This window comes from Pteronotus mesoamericanus, unplaced genomic scaffold (assembly GCF_021234165.1).
Source record: "Pteronotus mesoamericanus isolate MK-2021 breed Mesoamerican mustached bat unplaced genomic scaffold, CSHL_Meso_final contig_1018, whole genome shotgun sequence".
Lineage (NCBI taxonomy): Eukaryota > Metazoa > Chordata > Mammalia > Chiroptera > Mormoopidae > Pteronotus > Pteronotus mesoamericanus.
In genome coordinates this window covers 499561-520728 of record NW_026555002.1, presented here as the reverse complement: position 1 = coordinate 520728, position 21168 = coordinate 499561, and the positions used below count along the sequence as shown (strand labels likewise).

At 58.5% G+C, this 21168-nt stretch overlaps 1 protein-coding gene across 1 annotated transcript in view; it reads left to right on the top strand.

The window, feature by feature from the left end:
* Positions 1-20119, top strand: part of TRAF3IP1 (TRAF3 interacting protein 1) — a 38610-nt gene extending 18491 nt beyond the window's left edge. The window contains exons 11-16 of the mRNA XM_054570929.1: positions 372-455; positions 2520-2640; positions 2835-2871; positions 3536-3612; positions 16704-16927; positions 18522-20119. Coding sequence (XP_054426904.1) covers positions 372-455; positions 2520-2640; positions 2835-2871; positions 3536-3612; positions 16704-16927; positions 18522-18687 — 709 coding nt within the window. The 3' untranslated portion in view covers positions 18688-20119. The remainder of the gene's footprint in view (positions 1-371; positions 456-2519; positions 2641-2834; positions 2872-3535; positions 3613-16703; positions 16928-18521) is intronic.
* The last annotated feature ends 1049 nt before the right edge of the window (positions 20120-21168 follow it).

Below are 21168 nucleotides of genomic sequence, written 5' to 3'. Positions count from 1 at the left end.
GCGCTTCAGCTTAATGCTGACGGAGCCTTTGTGCAAGGGAGGTGGAGTCCATGTGGGTCGTCCTTCGCCTGCGTGACAGCTGCCTACACGGGGGACGTTTTAGAAATCTGGGGGAATTCGTGATTATGGTAAATTGTGTCACGTTTCAGTTGCTGAGAGTGTTATTTGGTACCTTAAAATGAACGGAAATGGAGGGCCCCAGGATGGGTGCTCTTTCGGGCGACGGAACGTCGCCAGTGCTGCGGAGCCCGTGCACACCAGCGGGCGGCGCGGCCTGCCTGTCAACGCCGAGCTGGCCGGGGCCTCCTGGTCCGCTGGGGGGCGGCGGACGTGCTCACGGCCCCGTTTTGCTTCCCCGCTGTCTGCTCCAGGAGGCTCCCTCGGCCCGGGAGCGCCAGGCCGGCGCCCCCCCGGGTGAAGCGGCAGGACAGCGCCGAGGTGCTGGCGGCTGACAGGTGAGGCGGCTCCGACCGGAGGGGCGGGGGCTTCTCCCGGCGGTGGGACCCCGGGGAATGGGGGCCGTGCACGTGCTGGACGGGTGGGGGTGGCTGGTGCTGGGAGCACTCGCTGCTGAGAGGCAGAAGAACCGGGGGAGACCCTCCCCTGGAGCCTCGCGTTCTGGGTCCGGGAGGGAGCGCGCAGGTGTGCGTGCAGCGAACCTTTAACGTAGGTGGGGAGGAGGCTAGAGTGCCGGCCCTGACCTCTAGATAAGGGGTTTTCGAAGCGCAGAACCAACGAGGGGAAAATCGGAAAAAAGATGTAAAGGCTAGTTTCCCAGAAAGTGAGAACCGAACGTCGTGAGCAGGTCCTAACCAGCCAAGCCAGGGCTTCCGCAGGTTGGCAGACCTGCCCGTGGGCCCAGGCCGGCCGGCGCTTCCGGCTGGGGCTGGAGGCTGGACTTGGCGGCCGCGAGGGGAGACGCTTCCTCAGGCTTGCTGCAAAGGCACAGAGAGAAGCAAAGGGAAGGAGGGCGTGGCGAGGGGAGTCACCAGCTCTTGACTTTGAGACGAGAGAACAAGCACACTCTTGGGGTGACGGGTGGCCCAGTGGGCGCGGACTCGGAGATGCGGCAGGAGCGGGCTGGGGGCGTGGGAACAGCGCCCCCGACCGGGCGTGAGCGCAGCCCCGCAGGGGAGACTCCGGCGGGGCGCACTCTCTGGGCTTCCTGCTGCTCCTCCTGGGCCGGGAGTCGGCCTGGCGGGAGGTGCAGGAGTTGGGGGGGGCGACGCCGGTCCCCGCGAGAGGGGTTGGTGACCTGCTGGTACAGGGGTTTTCATCTGGGGGCCACCCACGCCCCCCGAATTGGGGGCCACGTGTGGAGGTAGAGCGTCATGACTGGAAGGAGGTGGAGGGAAGGTTCTTGGCATGTAGTTGGGGGGGGTTGGGGCCAGGGGTGCTGCCACCCACAGAGAGCAATTGTGTCCCCCCACCCAGGGAGCAGGCAGGTGGGACCCTCAGGAGGCAGGAGGGGCCGGGGCTGGCGAGGGTCTGCAGAGGAGGGAGGCCCGTGGGGGAGGCAGGGGCTGGGAGGGCGGGATGGGGCCACGGTGGGGGCGCAGGGTGTGAGGGATGAGGGTGAGGTGCGGCCGGTCCCGCGGAGGCGGGCCTGCGGGCCGCGTGGTGGGCCGGGGTGGGTGCAGAGCTCCTGCCCAGGGGCCCGGGCCCCCTCCGGACCTCGACCGCTGTGCTGAGTCAAGGGAGCAGCTCACGGCGTGTAGCGTATGTGCGTGTGCGTGCGCATGCGTGTGTTGCCGGGGTGACAGCAGGGCAGGGGAGTGACGGGTGTCCGGGAAGCCAACGGCACGAGGTGGGCGGGGAGGAGGTGAGGGCAAAGGGGCTGTGGCCGAGGTTCGGGGTGGTGGGGGCAGGGCCCAGACCCACACCGAAGACGCTGGCTTGGTCTGCGGGGGTGACGGTCGGCAGGCAGCCCCCACAGGTGCCTGTTGGAGGCCGGGAGAGCACCGGCTGGGAGGGCCAGCGCGCGGGCCAGCGGCCGCAACAGTGGCAGGGCCTGCGGGCAGCGGGTGTGGCGGTGGGCGTGCTGGGCAGGCGCGTGGGTCAGAGCAGCGACCAGGAGCCAGCGGAAGGGCCCCGAGGCAGCTGCCGTTCCCAAGTGACGCTGAGGAGCAGAGAGCCAGAGGGGCCACCCTGGCCACTGTGGCCTGAAGCCGGGGGGCTGGGAAGGGAGCCTTCACGTGAGGGGCTCCGGTGGCAGCGAGGCCTTGCTGGGGGGCGGCCAGGGGAGGTGGCAGGTCAGGATGGCAGGTGGACGGGGCGGGGCGGGACGCGCGTGCCTGCCTGCAAGTGTGGGGGGCGGGGCTGCACACCCCGGGGCTGGCAGAGGGCGGGGCCCCCGGGAGGCCCCAGGGGCCTGGGCCTGCCCGCCCTCCACCCCTGCCTGCTGTGAGGTGTTCTGACGCCGCCGCCGGTACACGGCCCTCACGCAGTCCAGATGCCCGGGGTGGCTGGAAATGTCACTGAGGCAGCCGCTGTGACTTAAGCTGACTCCCTTTGTCCAGGACCGGGAGCGGGAAGACCGTGTCCAGCGTGATCGTAGACGCCCAGGCGTCCGACGATGAGGACGACCAGTTCGTGGTGGAGGCCGAGCCCCCGCTGGCCACAGCGTCGGAGCGCGAAGGGGTCAGTGTCAGCGGCCGGCGGGGGATTGCCCTTGCGCGCACGTGTAGCTGCGCGGAGATGACCTTTCCTCTGATTTTTCAGTTAGTTTTCTGCCCTGTTTAATCTCGTCACTCCTCTGCCTAGATCCCCACAGGCAGAGTTTTGAGGACTCGGCAAACCCGGGTCCCCTGTTTTCTCCTCCTTTTCCTGCACAGGCGCAAGCGGTGGAGCCGGAAGAGGATGAGAAGCATGGTGAGTCCTGGGCGTCGGCTGCGTGTGCCTGCCGGGCTGGGAGGCCACACCGCAGCATGGCCCCTCTGCGGGCGGGGCTTTCCGTCCCGTGGCCGATGACGCTGCCCCTGCCCTTGGGGAACCTGGGGGTCAGCTGTGGGCTCTGTTGCAGGGGCCCTATTGGTGCCGTGGGGCTGCGCGCGTCGCGGGGGTCCTGGGTCGCAGGCTGGGCCTGCTGCCGGCTCACCCCCGCCCCTCCCCGGCCGCCTTGCTTTAACGCGTCTCGCCCTGACGCAGAGGAAGTGCCTGTTCTTGCAGGCTTCTTAGAAGCAGTTCACAGTTACCGTATCTGTAATTGTTTTGAATGCTCATCTACATTTTTTCTTAATTTTTGGAAGTAGAATATCTGTTTTATTTCCGAGGAGTTTTTTTTTACCTTTCGAGGAGCCTATTTCTTTGAACCTCCATGAAACTGTAGAGCAGCGCCAGCGCCAGCGGCGGCCCCGACTCCCGTAGGCTCCCTCCTGGCAGCCGAAGGGCGTCGGACGCTGCCTCCAGCGTTGGGGCGGGGGGGGGGGGGGAAGAGCCAGGACTGAGCCCTCTCCCCACCTGCCCGCCCGATTTGGAACAGAACTCCTCCAAAGGGCAGAGGACAACCTGAACATAGGCCACTGCCTTTCCACAGGAGGACTTGTCACTAAAATTTTGGAGACCAAGAAAGATTACGAGAAGCTGCAGCTGCCAGCCGGGCCTGGAGAGAAGGTGAGGGTGAGCGGCTGCCGCCGGCGGCACGTCGCGCGCTCTGTTCACGTGCTCTGTTCACGCGCTCACTGTAGCCAATCAGCAGCGCCTTTCCGGTGTTGCGATCGTGGCATCGGTTCTTATATTTAAAAGCACCCCCCCCCGCCCCCCCGTTGGGAGGACAGACCCTTCCAGGCTCTTGTGGTGCGATGTCACTTTCCCGTATCAGCCCTGTCCCTGGGGGGCAGGAGCCCCGTTAGGGGCTCAGCAGGCTGGGCCGGGGGCCTGCTCTGCACGACTCGGCGGTGCCCCGCTCGCCCCGCATGCCCGCCTGCGGAGGTGCCCGGCCCTGGCTGGCTGCGGGATTGGGGGCGTTCGCCTGGCTCTCGCCCGCGGGGCCCTGGGCCACTGGCCTCCCGGCAGTGTCTCTCTCAGGTGTGTGGAGGGATTTTATCGGACCGACCTCCTACCCGTGCCTGCCCCTGGGCACCTGACCCTGCGGTGGCCACCGCAGGCCAGGGGGTGCGCCTCAGTGTCCCGGCTGGGTTTCTGTGGCAGTGGTGTAAAAAGTAGACATAAATATGGTGGGGTGTTTTTGAACAGAAAGGTGTTTCTTGGATAGTTTTACAGCAGCCAACAGTCCCCACGTTTTATAACATACGTTCATTTAACGGTTATCTGCTGTAGATCATTCAGCCTCAAATGGCCTAGTATGCCCTGCAGCCTGGCCTGAGGCAGCCGAGAGGAGGATCGTGCCGAGAATGCGCGTTAGGGGGAGCCCTTCCCACACTGATGGGACCCTGCCGCCCGAGGTGCCCCTTGGCCCGCTGCTGGCTCTGCTGCCGGAGGCTGGTGCTGGGGAATTTTCACCTGCCTGTCATGTGGGGGTCCTCCTCACAGGCCCAGGGCCGGGCTGTCCTGGCTGTGCCCTGAGGCGGGAGGCGGTGCCTCCAGGCCGTTTCCGTGGGTGACCTTTGAAGCTTCGGTTGGTTTCAGTTTTGTAGCTCTGATTTCTATGCAGAGCACACCAGGCCGTGCTTCAGAGTTCCTCTCAAGAGTGGTTTCAGAGCAGCAGGCCCCATGGCTTTGGCAGATTAAAGGGGAGGCAGGCGCTTGCCCTGGAAAGAAGCCTCTGGTGAGTGCTTCTGGGCGGGGCTGCGGCGGGAGGCGGGGCCAGGGCGGCCTGCGGGGCCAGGGCGGCCTGCGCCGCGCTCTTCAGTGCGTTGATGCTCACCAGGGTCATGGCTAGCTTGCTGGTCTTCTAGAAATCCTCGATTTTTTTTTAATACAAAAACCGAAAATGTACAGGAAGAGTTGAAGGCCTTCCTGCCCTCGCGCCGGCCCCCTCCCCCGGCGGCACGCCTGTGCCCCTGTGCCCTGCAGCTGCACGTCTGGCGCTGCTCCGGGAGACTCCGCGCTACCCTGTGGCCATTGGCCCTCTCTTCCGGCAGCGTTTGTTCCTGAGACGGCCTGGTTTTGATGCCTGCAGATCTATTTGTTCATTGTAATCGATGACCAGTTGGTTATTCCTTTACTGATGGACATTCAGTTTCTTCAGCCTTTCGCCGTACACGCCATGCCTCTGTGGGCGCCTTTCATGGCTTCTGGCAGACGCGAGCCCGCGGCCTTCGAGCCGCGGGCGGTAGGGGCTCTCTGTCGAGGGCTGGGCGGCGGCGTGTCGGGCCCGAGCCGGGCAGTCTCCGGGCGGCCGCCAGCGCGGGTAGCAGCCGCAAGTGTGCGGCCATATCCCAGCAGGACCCAGCCTGGGGCTGTCACAGGTGACGCCTGCCCCAGCGGCTGCCTGGTGCTCCTCACGGCAGCCGCCGCCGTTTGCCCTCCCTGTGGGTGAAAGTCTGAGCACACACGCGTGCCAGCCACGGTCAAGGCAGGGTCGCGCCCGTCACCCGCGACAGTGGCCTGCACCCTCCACCCCGCCCCCGCCCTCCGGGCCCCTCACCCGCTGCAGGGCACCGCCCTTCGGGGTGCGTTTCCTAGAGCTGCAGGTGAACGCAGCCGGGTGGAGGCGCTGCTTTCTGGTCTGGGGGCTCTTCGCTCCGGTTACTTGGTGATGTCTCTGAGCTGCAGCGCCGATCCCGGTGCGTCCCTTTGTGCCGCCGAGTAGCAGCCCGTGGTGGGGCGACGGCAGCGTGGTCGCCCGCTCCCTAGGCAGGAGCCGCTGGGCGCGCTGTGTCTGGGGCTCTACCCGCTGCAGCGGGCGGCCGGGCCAGCCTGGGGGGCGACACCGCCGCGCTGTGGTGAGCGCCTGCCGGGGGCGCTGCTGGGCCACGCGGTCAGTGTGTGTTCACCGTGTTAGGAAACCTCAAACGGTTTTCCTGTGCGGTTCCACCATTTCGTTGGGTTGGCCTGAAAGTTCGTTTGGTGTTATTCCCATAAGACGGCTCTCATAGTGCCTAGTTGTCTTTAACTCCCTTTGAAACAATTTTGTTAGATTGTATTGTGACAGCTGTCATATCAGCGTGCATTTAAAAAAACTTAGCAAAGTTGGTGAATTTTTGTGCAGCCATTTTAATACTGAAGGTGGAAGAAAGTACACAACATTTTCGGCATATTGTGCTTTTATTATTTCAAGAAAGGTACAAATGCAACTGAAACGCAATAAAAAAGATCTGTGCAGTGTTGGAGAAGGTGCTGTGACTGATAAAATGTGTCAGAAGTGGTTTGCGAAGTTTCAGGCTGGGGATTTCTTGCTGGACGATGCTCCACGGTCAGGTAGACCAGTTGATAGTGACCCAATCGAGACATTAATTGAAAACAATCAACATTCTACCCTGTGGGAAATACTTGACCTACTCAAAATATCCAAATCAATAAAGTTAGTAGTAAAAATGAAACATGTGCCTTTTATTTTACGGAAAAAAACTAAACAGACTCTTTGGCCTCCCAGTACTTTATGGGAAGGTCCCCGTCCCGCACGTCCTCAGCCTTCGTGACTTGTGGCGGTTTTACTGCGCATGTCCTGCCGGCTCCTGATCCCTCCGTCCACACTGGCCGTCCGGTGTTGCTGGCCGGCTGTACCTCCCAAAGCCACCCTTCTGCCTGTGCTGTCCTGTTTCTGGGTTTCTTTTGGTAATTAATATTTGAGTCAGTGAGGGGTAAGTTTACCTGTGAGGGAAGGAAAGATCTAGAACAGTAGTGGCCTCCATGTGGCAGATGCTGTAGCTCGTGTGTCCCAGCCTGGAGCGGTGGGGACCCCAACGCCTGGCGGATCCCCTTCACTCCCAGGCCCCCCCCAGCCAGCAGGGGGCGAGGCAGGGCCCACCCTCCCCTCTGAGGCTGCCTGCTGGGAGCTGCGCAGCCTCAGGTCTGTCCCCCAGGGACTGGAGGCGAAGTCTTCACCCCAGGCCTCGCTGGCTTGGCGGGCAGTCTGGTCCCAGGAGCACAGACTGAGACTTGCCAGGTTTTCCCGCCGCCTGGCGAGCTCAGGAAATGGCAGCATCGGCGAGGCCTGTGCGGGGGTGGGGGAGGCTGCCTGCCTGGCTGGGCACGAGGGTTTCTGGGCCGCATGCGTGTGGCCTGCCCTCGGCGGCGCGAGGCCTCAGGGGGCAGAAGCAGGCTGGCGGCCGCCTCTCCACCGCGTCTCTCTCGGGAACGGTCCCTTTCATTCACATTTTAGGTCATGGTGTGTAGATGTTTGAAGTCTACTTTATGATTTTAAAAAGGTACTATAGTTACAGTTTTCCTTTCCTTCCAGAAATGTCATTTTTTTCCTCCTTGATGAGACTTTTTAAAAAGTACTGAAATAGGCACCCTCTAGGAGGGAATCAACTTTTGGTTTTGTAGACATTCACTTTTGTGTTGTTTACATTTTACTGATTTTTACTCTATTTTTCCTTTTAATTTCTTTAGGTGTTTACTTTTTCTAGCTTCTTTTGTAAAGCTTAGCTCATTTATTTTAAGTCTATCATTTTAAAAATTAACATATTTAAGCTATACTTTCTCTTTAAGCGTGCTTTGTCCTTAAATTCGAAATTCCTTGAATGATAAATTATTAAATATTAAAATTTCTTGAATTTTAATATGAAGTCCTTTGCTATTTCTTTTAAACATGTGGGCTATTTAGGAGTCTGTTGCTTAGTTTTCAAAGACAAGGGTTTTTAAAGGCTTTTTATTGACAATACGTAAAATAATCGCACGGTCAGAGAACGTGGCCTGTGTGATACTGAGCATTTGGGCTCAGTACTCGGCGTTGAGTACCGGGGCCCGGGGCGGCCGCGCGCATGACCGCTGCCGTAGGCCAGCGCGGTGACGCACCCCATGCTGCGGGACCGTGCCTGCCTGTTACTGCTGATGTGCGCAAGCTAATTTTAACGTTAGCGGCTTATCTTCTCTGTATCCCACTTAAAAATTCGAAGAGTGGATGCTCCTTCTGCCCGTCGCCTAAGTCGTAGTGTGCCCTGGGCGCTTGGTCCTGGTCCTCCTTTCTTCCTCTGGAGGAGCCTTGTTTCTAAGGCTAAGGAAGTGCATGTTTGTAATCTGGGCATCTCTCCAGCCGGTCTTTGAAGTTGCATTGGAAGAAAAGCCACTTCTTACTGTACTAATGGGTTGAATAATACATTATAGAATAAATATGTGGATCAGACTGCTCTGAGCGTTTTTTTTATTATCCTGACTGACTTGTTCTCTTTTCAAGAGGAAATGTTAAACTTTGTTAATGGTAGGATAATTCATGCCAACCTTTTTTTTCCTTCAGATTTATGAAGTTTTTAAAAAACAACCAGAAAAGCGCTTTTATTGGTGTTTCTTATGTTTTAAAAATACTTGCTTTTTAAACGTTGTAGGTGAAGATGCTTCAGAGCAGCAGCTCCAAGGCGAGCGGTGTGCTCTCCGCCAGGGGCGGTGAGGAGCGTCCTCTCTCTGATCCTCTGCCTCCTTCTTCCTTCTCTTCTTTCTGCTCTTTTCCACGTCCTGTCTGTTTTGGTGTAATGTCAATTTCAGAGACTTGCTCTTTTTGCTTAAATTCTGTACCTTCAAGTGGACTCTGAGTATTTCCCTTTGTGCTGACCCCTGCCTCGCGCCCTTCTCCCCGGAAGCCTCAGGAAGGGCGTCGCTGGAGGCGGTGGGCGGCTGTTTTCCGGAAGCGTCTGTCTGGCTAGGCGGGGGACTGTCCGCGATGGAGAGATTGTCTCACCAACATGTTAACGTTTTAATTAGAATGATCAGCATGTAGCGAATAGTAGCTAAATTCTTATGAAAGTCAGGGATTTCAGTCTCGCTCTCTTTTATTTTGTGGATTTTTAAATCAATCTTCTAATTACTTCTTATTTTGATAGCTAGATGGAGCAGTTTCAACACAAATACCTTAACCCTGTTGGAAAAATACAATTCAGAACTCTTACTCTGCTGAATTCTGCACCTGACAAAAGTGTTTTTGGTTTGTGATCCTTGTGTAGAAATAAAAGGAACAAATGCTATGATACTTCTTCACTAGTGATGCTATGAGAACTGAACTGGGAACCACTGGCTGATTTTAATACTAAAAAATTGTTGTTATTTATTATTTTTTTTTTAGGAAACACAGTAATAGTTTGATGTTCCTAAGTAATGCAGTATTTTCCAGTACACACAAGCTGGGGTTTTAAAGTTTTGCCTATAAAATTGTCACCACCAAATTACCAACAATTTCACATAAAAATATTTGTATGTCTGTGCTGTGGATATATTACAGCACAGGTTTGGAAACCATCAAATCGTTACATGTATGTAAAGTTTGTGAAGATAGTTGTGAGTAAACAGGTGGTTTGTGTAGACAAAGCCATGATACGGATAGAATATCAGAGTACTTTTAGCTAAAAAAAAAATACATATGACTTGCAATCGGATTATAAATATGCAATTAGCTATAGCCTTATGAACACTTCCAAGCTGAGCGGTCATCTTCTGTTTAATACATTTACTCAGTGAATGATAACGTGAAAATGAACATCTTATTTTTACTCAAAACTTCAACTTAAAGTTCGTATGTTGTATTTATCACTCTTAGATTTTAGCCACTTTCGTCTGATCGGTCATTTTGGCCGTAACGCCGCCAGCGCCGTGTGTGTGCTCTGCACAGACCAGTGTCTTCGGTCTTATTCGCTGCGGCAGCCTGGCCTGTGGGGGCTGGGGTGGGGGTGGGGTGGAGGTGGGGGGCGCGCTCAGTCCCAGAGCTGTGCAGACCCCGCTGCTTACGTGGACTGACCGACACACTGATGGGTGTGTGAGGGCCCACGTCCCGTCAGCCACAGGGTGAGAGTCAGCGGGTAAGAACTAGATTCGAGGGTGAGGTTGGCCAGACTGACTGGCCCAAAGGGGCGAAGCGCGTGGAGAAAGCGCTGCTGGCTGGGGAGCGGCCGCGGGAAAAGGCTGCGGCACCTCGCCAGCCGAGCCCCAGCGGCCGGGGTGAGGCTCTTCCTAAGAAGCTTGAGCTGGTGTGGGCGGCGAAGGCCCTCCACACCTGGCGCCCGCTGGCCTGTGCCGGGCGCGGCGATGTTTCCCGGATGCCCACCCAGCGCTCCCCTCCCACTGCCGCCACCGTCGGGGCGGAGCTGCTTCCGGTCCTCTCCGCGGGGCCACCTGGCCTCTCGGAAGGGCCGGGCCGGGCCGGGCCGGGCCGGGCCGGTCTTCCTGGCAGCGCACGCGGGCGCTCTGGCCCTGTTCTCCGCGGTGCCCTGTGGGCGGCAAGACGAGGGATGTGTCCCTGGGTTCCGGTCAAGCTTGACTTGTGGGTGCTGAGATGCGCCTTCCGTTACATATTGTTTTAGCTACTTAAGGATGTAAAAGCTGTTCTGGCGCACGGGCTGTACGAAGTCCCAGTCCTTGGCTGGACCGCGGGCTTGGGCCGTCCCCGCGACCCCACCTGCTCTCTCTCCGCCTGCTCTCTCTCCGCAGCTCCAGCTTCTGCCGGGGTCTGGGGATGGGGCGGGGCAGGGTGGGGCCCGGCCCCCTCAGCACCTGGCATGCAGGGTGCCTGCTCACTGCGGGCCCGCGGGGGCCGGCGCGGCCAGGTGGGCACGTTCGCCCCCGGCCTTCTGGGAGGTGCCTCCCTGAGCCGTGCGATCTCCGTGGAGGCTGCTCACGGCCTCAGTTACATCGCGCCTGGGCTCCCTAGAGCTATTCTGCTCTTGTGAACGCTGTGTGTTTTAAACTTCTAATTGTTTGCTGCCCGTAGGTAGGAATTTACAACTGGCCTCATCGACACACTGGTCGTTTTGAAAATGTGTGTGTAGATTCTTTTGCTTCTGTGCTGTACTAGTGTCTGGCACCGACTGGCTCATAGCGAGCCGCCGGCAGGACGAAGGCGGTGGAGGGGCTTGTCTGAGGTCCTGGGGCTGGGGAGCGGCCGCAGAGCTGGGCTCGCCCCCAGGCGGCGCCCTTGCCCCGAGCCGCCCCTCACGGCCTCCTCTCTGCCCTACGGTCCCCTTGCACTGGCTGACTGCGCGACGCCCCTTCCCCGGCTACTTTTCGCTGGTGCCTCTGGGACAGTCCTCGTAATGCAGAGATGGAGGACGCTCGCTTCCCTCCGCGGGGCTGGTCTTGAGTGGGCGGGGGCTTCAGCGTGCTGTCTCTGCGAAGCGTGACGTGCTTTGCTTACATTTAATTCGCTAAGTGACATGCATAGCTTTTCTAATATTAAACTCTTCTTCTGTCCCTGGGATAAAACCAGCATTGTGATGGTAGATTATCTTTTTACCCATCCACTGTTAGCGTCTAGTTGCTAATTAGTCTTTTCCCATCTACATTCCTGGGTGAGAGGGGCCCATGGTTTTCTTCCTGTGATCCCGGTCTTGTCTGAGCACCAGGCTAGGAATGAGTGGGAGTCCCTGGTGGGGGGGCAGGGGGGGCGGTGTTGCCTGATCTGAGTGCCCTCCCCATAGGCCAAGGGTGCAGGTTCGATCCCTGGTCTGGCCACGGACAGGCATCAGCCAGTGAGTGCACGAACGGGAGGGGCAGCACAGAGATGTTCCTCTCTCTCTCTCTCTCCTTTCCTCTCTCTCTCGAAAATGAAGTTTTTAAAAAGTTTCTGACAGTGACAAAGCATTTATGTTAAAAAAAAATGCACGAGAGCGTTCTGCTCTCTTCCCTGGCACGGACTGTGGCGCGGGCGCTGCCGTGTCTGCGTGGAGGGGCGGGACGCGCCTGCCGACGTCGGGCGCCGCGTTTCCTTTGTGGAGAAAACTTAAGCTGCTGCTCTTAGTTTTGTGTTAATCATGGGAGCATTTAGGCTTTCTGTTCTTGAGTCAGTATTATCAATTTCTTTAAAAATTTTCAAGTGTATTGTCTTGATAGAATTCTTTTAAACATTGGCTCTATAGTTTTGTTCTCTTTTTATTAAGTATACTACTTATTTGTGCTTTTTCTTCTTTTTTTAAATAAGTTTTTTCAAACCACCAACTTTTGGCTTGGTTGGTCTTCTCTTTTGCAGCTTTGTTTTTCTTTTCACTGGTATCTCCAAGTGTTTAAAAATTTCCTTCATTTTACTCTGTTTATTCTGGAAGGACAAAAGTCATGCTTAGGAATTACTAGAACACATATTCTGTTATGTAATTAATAGTGAAGCAGAACACAGCCTTGGACTGAAGACTTCATCATCAGATGCGCGTAGCCTCCTCGCCCGATTCCTCCTATGGCCCGTTTCTTCCTCACTTGTGTGGCTACATCTAGTAAAGGGATGATTGTTTCAGTTAAAAAAAAAATTTACGGTAGCTGGAGCACCCGCTAACCGTGGCTCGCTTAGCTTACATTTAACCAAAACGTTATTCTTGAACCAAATAAAGCCACCAGCGGGGGTGTCGTCTCTTACGAAGAGGCCCGAGTGCAGCGCAGCGTCCGTCCGGGGGCTGTGCCTTGCGCGCTGGGGACGGCAGGCGCTCGGAACGGCGTGCGCCACGTCTGCCCGGTGTCGCGGTGGGCGGCACAGGGGCCCCCAGCAGTCACAGGGACGGGACTAGTGGCCGTCGCCAGTGCCGGCAGAAATGAGGTTTCATCCCCGAGGGGGCACCGTGGGCGAAGACGATGAACAATCTGTCAGGCAGATCGGCCCCAGAAGTCACACCTGCTAGGAAGGAGGTGCAGGACAGTGAGCAGTAACCGCACAGTCGGCGGTGGGCGGGGCCTCCCTGCGGGGCTGGGGACGCACGCGTGGCTGCCCACGGCCTGCGTGCCTCTGACAGGACACTTTTGGTACCTGGATCGAGAAGCCAAGGAATTTTACCGAGAAACATAAATGGTCTGGGAAGAATCAAGGCATTGTGTTCCTGGATGGGAAACTCGGTATTGTAGAGATGTCATTTCTCTGAAATTAACTTATAAATTTAATGTAATTCTAATAACTATTCAGTGGAGGTTTTGGAACTTGGCAGGGAATATTCTAAAATTCATCTGGAAGATAAATATAGGAGAGTGGCCCTTCATAAAAATGTTTGAAAAAAACAGTGTTAGGCCAGTAATGTCACATTCTTAACTTACTTAATTATTTTGGGTAGAGAAGGGAGTGCTTCGGCTGGGAACGTGAGCCCTGCATCGCCCTGCTGCCAGCCGCTCAGCGTCAGGTCCCACAGCTCTCGAAGTGGTAAGGTGGTTGTTAGATTGTGTCCGTTTCTCAGGCCAGTGAGAGAGGGCGGACTGACTCTCATCTTCTGTGCTGTGCGCCGGCCTTTGCATCGGCCGCAGTGACCCCAGCCCCGTGCCCACGTCCCTACGCCCACCCCCCGAATTCCAAGACAGGCCCCGGCCTTCCCTCAGCGGCGGCGCCGTCTGCCCTCCTCCCGCAGGAGGGGCGCTGTGGTCGGCGTTCTTGCCGGTGCACGATGTAGCGATTCCAAGGACAGCCGGCTTCCGCAGGGCGCGTCTTACGACTAGGACCTGCCTACGCCACTGTATTTAACCCTCCCAGTGACCTATGAGGCAGGCATTTCCCCCATTTTCCAGGCGGGGAAACTGAGGCACAAAGCTATCTTGTCCAAGAGGTTGCAGAGGTCGGTTGCGGAGGTTGGATGTCGTCCCGGCCCGGGCCCGAATGGCCGCCCCGTGCACGGTGCGGTCCTCGCGCCCGCGTTCCAGGAGCCCCCCGTGCATGCGGGCTTCTGTCTGCAGGGGCTTCACGAGCAGGCGGCCTGACCCGCACCCATCGCGTTGTAGAGGCCCGGGGACGGGGTGTGCTCTCACGTGCGCGCGCGTGAGCTGCTGCCTCCTGAATCACCCTCGGCGTCCGCTGGCGTCGAGGCCCAGGGCGGAGGCGAGCATGCCCTTTGACCCCGCAGTGCCCTCCAGGGGCCGTCCCTGCCCGGGTGCCCTGGGACGTGTGTCAGGTGAGAGCCCCGGACCAAGGCTGACCCGTGTGTGCATTGGCTGGGGGGAGGGGGTGACGCGACTGTGGCCGAGTCTGAAGGAGGTGCCCTTCGGCGAGGCAAACGAGCGAGCGCACTGCGCGCTCCCGACCGCCCGCCGGTTCTCGAACGCTCGGAGAGCCGAGGGACCGAGGCGCACCGCTGGGGCCATGTGAGGCCTTCGTCCCGGGCGAGCGGGAACGGCGGGCGGGCGGCAGCCAGCGGAGCCGGGGTGCCCGTCCGGGACCGGGTTGCCCGGCGGGCAGCGCGGTGGCGGCCCCGGCCTTGGGGTCCCCAGCCTGTGGTAGTCGCTCCGTCGTTTTGTTAAACAGCCCATTCATGCTTCGCGTGCTTTTCTGTGCCTGCAAAAGAGCTGATGGTAAGGCCTGAAGTGACTGTTCACTGAACGTCTTGGAAAGTCTCTCTCTGAAGCGCACGTGCCAGGACGCCGGGCCCGAGGCCTCCTGTGGATCCGGCTGAGTGCACAGCCAGCCCCCGCGCGGCAGACAGCGGCCGAGTGTGGACTCGTGGCCCTGTGGCACGGCTGCCTCCCCCCGCCCCGCCATCAGACAGGGTGCCGCTCCAGGCCTGCATGGCGCACGGCGGGCCTCGCCGCCCAGGATTGCCTCTCAGGAAACAGCTTTGGGGTCTGCCGGTGGCTGTGGGCTGCTCGCGTTCCCGAGTGGCGGTGGGGGAGGGGCCTGCCAGCCAGGAAGGTAACAGTTTTCTGGTGGCGGGACTTGTCTCTCTGAGGCCGGGGTCGACTTGCGGTCGGTGTGGACCACGCGGAAACACGCCCCGCAGCGGAGGGCCTTTCTCAGCTGGTGGCGGGGGTGGAGTGGGGGGATTTGCCTCGTTGTCGCCGCCTCCGTGCACCGGGACAGCTCGCTGGCTCCACCTGCGGGAAGGCCCTGCGGCGTCGCCCGCTGCGGTCACACAGGTGGTGTTGGTTAGCGTGGCGGGGGCGCCGTGTGCCAGGCACTGGGCTGCTTGTTCTCTGTCACCCGGTTAACCTGAGCTGCAGGGTCTCTGTGGTGGCTCCGGTATTGGGAGGAAACTGGGGTAGCGCGGGCCGGTCGGGCTCCCCGGGCCGGCCAGGCCGGCGGCGGTGCGATGGGTTGTCACGAGCTTTGTGACCGAGAGCCCGTGTCCCGACCACGCGCCCGTTTCCCACAGGACCCCCTGTCCCGGGTCGTGTAACTTACACTTCCATTAGTTTTTGGTCTTCTGTTTTCAAAAATTAAGACTATTTCAAATGACTGGTTCCTGTGTGGTGGGTGTGGTGGAGAGTGTCGACTTCTACCGGGCGCGAGAGAAGCCTGTGACCCGGGGTAGGTAGCAGTTACCTTGTCCTGGGAGCTGCTGGTGGCGCCGTGTGCGCTGTGTGTGAAGCAGAGACGGGTCAGAGGACTGTGCGGCTTCCTGAAGCCCACCGTCCGTGCCCCGCGCGTCCGCCCGCCTGCCCCCCGATGCGGGGGGGGGGCGTGTCCATGGTGCGGGCTGTCCACTCCGTACCTGGCCAGGCATCAGGGCCGCTGTGAGGTGGCCTCTGCACGTGCGCGTGCGCGGGAGAAAGGACCTCCCTTTCTCCAGGATGAAGGCCCCGCGCGGGCCGCCTGCTGCGTTTTCCAGCAAACGGCCAGGCTGTCGCCAGCGCAGCTGCCCGGCCCCTCCCTGCCAGCCACGTGGGGGGCCCTTTCTCGGCCCCCCACCCTGTCTCCCTGGCCGGGCCGCGGCACCGCTCCGCACGCGGCCACTCTGACAGGCGCGGCTCGACCTCGCCCTTTCCTGGTCCTGACGATGCCGCGCCCCCTTTCACGGGCTTGTCTGCCGCCCGCGCAGCCCCTCTGGCCAAATGTCTCTTCACGCCTTCTGACCATTTTCTAATTGGATAGTTTGCTTTTTGGCTCGTAGGCTTTGAGAATTTCTATATTCTAGACATCAGTCGTTTGTCAGATGCCTGGTTTGCAGGTGCGTTCTCTCGCTCGCTAACGTGCCTTTCACCCTCTCGCAGGGTCTCTTGCATAGCGACAGTGTTAGTTTCCAGAGCTCACGGTGTCAGTTTTCCTGTGCTTTTCTCTCGAGTCAAACTCTGCCCCAGGCCGTGGCCCCAGAGCCTTTCTCCCGGCCTCTGCGCGAAGGGATTTTAGTCCTGCATATTGTGTCCACCCGCCGCCTGCCACGGGCCGATTTTTGCCTAACCCGAGGCCCCCACGGTTCACCCGTCCCTCCGTCTGCCCTGCAGGCCTGGCGCCAGGTCTTGGAAGGCCGTGTTTCCTTAATCGAATGGGTTGGTGCTTTGTGCACAGTCGGGTGGCCTTCTTGCGGGGACCTGTTTGTGGACTCTCCGCCCTGGCGCGTCGGTCTGTGGGCCGCACTGCCGTCGTGACTGCAGCTGCGTCGTAGGTCCCGAAAGGGGCAGAGGGACTTCTCCGGCCTTCCTCTCCTTTTTCGGAACGTTTCGGCAGCCGTGGCCTCGCCTGCGTCCTCCTGCGAGACTCTCCCTTCTGCAGGCAGTACGCAGCCGCCATCCCCGTGCGCCCTCCCGGTTTCCCGTTTGCCCCCTCGCGGCCTGATCCCCTCTCGCCTGGCGAACCGGGTTCGGCGTCTTCTGAGGGGAAGGTGGCGCCCTGAGTGCAGGGTCGGGCCCCTTCCTGCGCTTCTGCACCAGGACGGCAATGAGAGACCCCTGCGCCCTTTGGGAAGTGGGGACCCTTCCCGGCCCTGCCCCCGGGCGCCCTCCTGCCTTGGGACTGAGGTCCCCTGCCCATCTCCCCGCCCCTGCAGGAGAAGTCGCTGGTCTTCGAGTCGGCCTGGAAGAAGGAGAAGGACATTGTCTCCAAGGAGATAGAGAAGCTCCGCGCGTCCATCCAGACACTGTGCAAGAGTGCGCTTCCCCTGGGCAAGATCATGGACTACCTGCAGGAGGACGTGGATGCCATGCAGAGCGAGCTGCAGCTGTGGCGCAGCGAGAGCCGGCAGCACGCCCGGGCCCTGCAGCTCGAGCAGAGGTGGGGCCTGGGGCAGGGTCAAGGCCGGCAGGGGCGGGGCTGAGGCCGTGGGGGTGGGGCGGGGCTGTGGGTTGGGGGCGGGGCCAGGCGGCCAGCGCGGGGCCGAGGAGCCCCCAGGTCTGCAGGGCCCTCTCCGGGGTCCACCGGATGACGCTCCAGCCAGGCCACACCACCAGGGTGAAGCGGCAAGTATTGTATCAGTAATTTCTATGGGCAGGGTCCTGGGCGTTCCCCGATTCTAAGAACCTGGCAGCTCCCACCAGGTAAGACGCGAGGCTTGAATGATGCGCACGCCCAGTAGGAGCGGCGGCGGCGTGGTTAGACAGCCCGCTTCGCGGCCGTGCCCGCAGGACTCTCCGGCTTGTCCGCCCGGCGCCGGCTGAGGCAGCCTGTGCCGCCGGCAGAACCCAGACAGCCGCTGCGGCAGCTCCCAGGACCCGGTCCCTGCGTGCGAATGGCCCGGTGCTGGGCTGGGGCAAGTTAAGCGCCCGCACGGGGTCTGCTTCGTTCACCCCGATTGGGTCGCTTGTTCGCTGGGTGACGCTAGGCTTAACAGCACCCCCCCCCCCCCCCCCCCCCCCCCGCCACAGCCCTCGCAGGCGGCCCTTGCACCCGAGGACCCATCTCACTCGCGGGCGCACGGAGGCTGATGCCGTGGGGCTGAGTGGGGCGCCCTGGGCGGGCGCTGCCGTCTTTGCTTTTTGCCTTGTTTTGGAAAAGCAAGACCCCCCTTGGGATTTCTCTCTTTAGCGCCAACAGGGGAAAGCGGAGTGCGGTCCCCGGAGCGTCCCCAAAGAGGGAAGGCCTATAACAGGCCGGCGCTTGTTATATTTCAATTTAAAGTGTTAAAAACCATCATCCCAGACATTTCTTCCTAAAACTCCGGGTTCTGCTTTACGGCAGGGGAGTTGGAGACTGTCGCTCTTGTTTGCTGTGTATTCATGAGCTCAAACCCCTGAAGGGAAAGGCCGCCGTGCACTGGCTTGCCCCGGGGCTTGTGGGCATCCCTGGGTCTGACCCGTTGGTGAGGGCCCACAGTGGGGGCCCCCGGAAGCCGGTCCTGGAGGGTGGGGTTCCTCCTCTGAGGAAGGTGGAAGCGTGCCGGGCGTCCACGTGGCGCTTCTGAGCGTCGCTGGGCCTTGCTGCTCGGCTGCCTGCTGTCCCCAGGGCTCGTGGTGACACCTGAGATTTAAGGACTGTACGGGATATTGGCTCCCTTGTATACATCTCAGGTTCAGCCTCACTTTGGGTTGTGGCGGGGGCTGAGACGATCAGGAGATTTTACCTGGACGCGAGGCGTTTGCCTTTTGTGTCGTTACTGTGTACGTTTATGTTTTCGCCCTTTCTCTTTGGGTGAGATGAGCCCTGGGTCAGGAAGCACGAGGGCTGGATGCCCACAGATGCCCACAGCGAGGAGGGAGGGCCTGAGGGGCTGGGGTCGGGGCAGGGGGCGAAGGGCGAAAACGTGGGGACAGCTGTGATCGCACACACAGCCGGTAGAGTACGATAAAAGTGATAAAGTTGAGGAGGAAGCAGCCGCAGGTCTCGAGCGAGGCAGGACCTCACGGCGCTGCCTTCCCCCCCCACCCCCCAGCATCACTGACTGCGCCGTGGAACCCCTGCGGGCGGAGCTGGCGGAGCTGGAGCAGCTGATCAGGGACCAGCAGGACAGGATCTGCGCCGTGAAGGCCGCCGTCCTGAGGAACGAAGAGAGGATCCAGAAGATGGTGCACGGCCTCGATGGGGGTTCGAGAAGGTGAAGCCTCCGCGTGTTCAGCGAGTCAGAGTCTGAAAACGAAGGGGCAGCTAGAACCACATCGCTGTGTAACTATGAGTCTGCAAAGAAAATGAACAGTTAACACAGTCATCCAGCTAACTTTCTGAGCGTTAGGACTGCAGGCACGTTCAGTGTATGACACGCGCGTGTTTTCTGCCTTCCTCGGGGAGTCCGCGCTGGTTATAAATAGCTCTTCCGAACGCCTGTGTGGGGTCTCCTTGCAGCCTGTTCCCTGCGTCTGCAGGAGCCTGTTGCCTCCACTTCCCTTCCAGAGTTCCCTGGCTGTGAGCGCGCGGCCTGCGAAGGCGGCCACTGTCGCGGAGCTGTTTCTTGGGCTGGCGCGGACTCGGAGGTGGCACCGCGCCAGAGGGTGCGCTTTGGAGGCGCTTTGCAAATAGAACAGGGCCCGAACGGGGGTAGATTCTGTTTTTAGTTCATTTGCACTTGAAAAGGGATCACTTCAGCCTGTATTTTTAGAAAGGTACACGGGGAACTTGTTTTTAATTTCTTTATAATTGTGTATACTTCTTCACGTAATTGTCCTACTGGTCCCTGTTGTCTTTGGCTTGTGTTTCTAACCCTGAAGTTGATACATTTAGGAAGTTCAGTGTGGCCCCCGACCCGGGGTACACGTGCGCCCGCCCCCGGCTGTCCTCACTTCGCTCGACGTCCGTCTGCTGCTTCCCCGCCGGCCACCTGTGCCGCTGCCGAGGGACAGGTGGCCCCGGGGACCCAGAAAGGATGGCCCACAAGGAGGCGCCGATTCGCAACGTTTTGGGATGTTACCATTTTGGGGAGGAAATTCCTTTTTACAACAAAGGTTTTTTTTTTTTTAAACAGGGCTTGTACTTAGTTTTTCACGTACATGTAATACTGTATATACTTACGTCTTCAGGTTTGTATATAAAGGTTTCATTGTTCGGAGACACACTTACTGTTCCTGACGCTGTCGTTTCTAGAGAACATATTTATTCCGTAAACCAAGGAGCTCCGAGGTCGCTGCGGCCGTGTACTTATATACATTGTTGCCGGAGGGGATTGTTCGCTGGGGGTTAGCACCCACAGCGCAGCTTAGTTTTTCTTAGTGTGATTTCCAAAATAATTCTTTCACTGAGGTAGTTGTATGATTTTGTAAGCTGAGTAAGTTCAAGATCAGTTACCAAGATCTCCTGTTCAGAAGCATCGGTCTTCTCCTCTCTAAAATTCTGCTTGATCAGATTATACGAAACCCCTGGTTGGAGAGGGGAGGCGGTTTAGCTCCGTGGTCCTGCACGTGCCGTCGTCTGCTTCCTGCTGAACCGAGCGGCCTGGCCAGGGCCCCGCCGCCCCGCTCGCCTCCGGTTGGTTTGCCTGTCTTCTAGGGGCTTGTATATGTGACTAGAAATTTTGTGTTGCAAAAAATTATATACTTTGTATGTGGGTAAAACTTTGTATGAAGTAGTCTGTCAAATTGTATCATAAAATTTATTTTTTTTCTTTTATACATAAATCATTAAAAATAATCACATATTTTTCCTATAAGCGTATGGGTTGTGCAGTGCAGTCACACCTGGGAAAAGCGTGTAAGCATTTGGATTTTTTTATTTTTGAATGTGCATTTTGTTTTCTGCCGAAGGAAGTTCAGGGAAATTTATCTCTCCTTTCCTATTCCAACACTTGTCCCTTTTCCATATAAATGGACGTTTTCTGAGACAGAGAAGCATTTGTCAAACCACAAGGCCATCCGTGAAGTTGTGGAAGTTTCTGAGTATGATTGCCCATGAATCGCATCTAGGCTACTCGTTATTTTGATAAAAGACACAAATGGGATTATTAAATGTTTTCTCTAGTTTGGTTTCTAAGTTTTCAGGAAGGACTGGAGTCGTCAGAAATTGTAGTTTAAAAGTTGAGCTGACGCTAATTTATATTCGCAGGAAACGTGTAAACCTTTGGAACAGATAATTCAAGGCTAAAAAAATCCAACTTTCTACTTTGGTATTTTTCTTTTCCTTTTTAGTGAGCAGCTTTAAAACAATGGTGATTGGAGTCTGTGTAGAGCGATGCTGTCACTCAGGGGCCCTCAGTGCGGGCCGGGACTTGGGGGCCCTGGCGTTCTGCTCGGTGTGCCGCCCGCGCCCCTGCAGCGTCGCTGGTTGCTCGTCAGAGCGGCCCTGACCCGGAGAGGCTGGTCTGGGTGACGCTGCTCCCGCGGGAGAGGAGCGTGGCCCGGCCGGCCGGCTGGGCGCTCGGGCGAGGGCCGCGTGGGTTTGGTCCCCGGTCGGGCGCATACAGGAATCAACCAGTGAAGGCGGAAGCAGGGGAACAACAACTCGATGCTCGCCCTCTCTCTCTCTCTGCCCCCCCCGCCCCAATCTCTCTCTCAAGTCAATTTTTTGGCGTGACCTTCACCAGTGTTTGAATAAACACTTGATATCAGTGGTTCCGGGCTTAGGATGAGCAGTTTGCCTGAGCTTCCACGAGACTC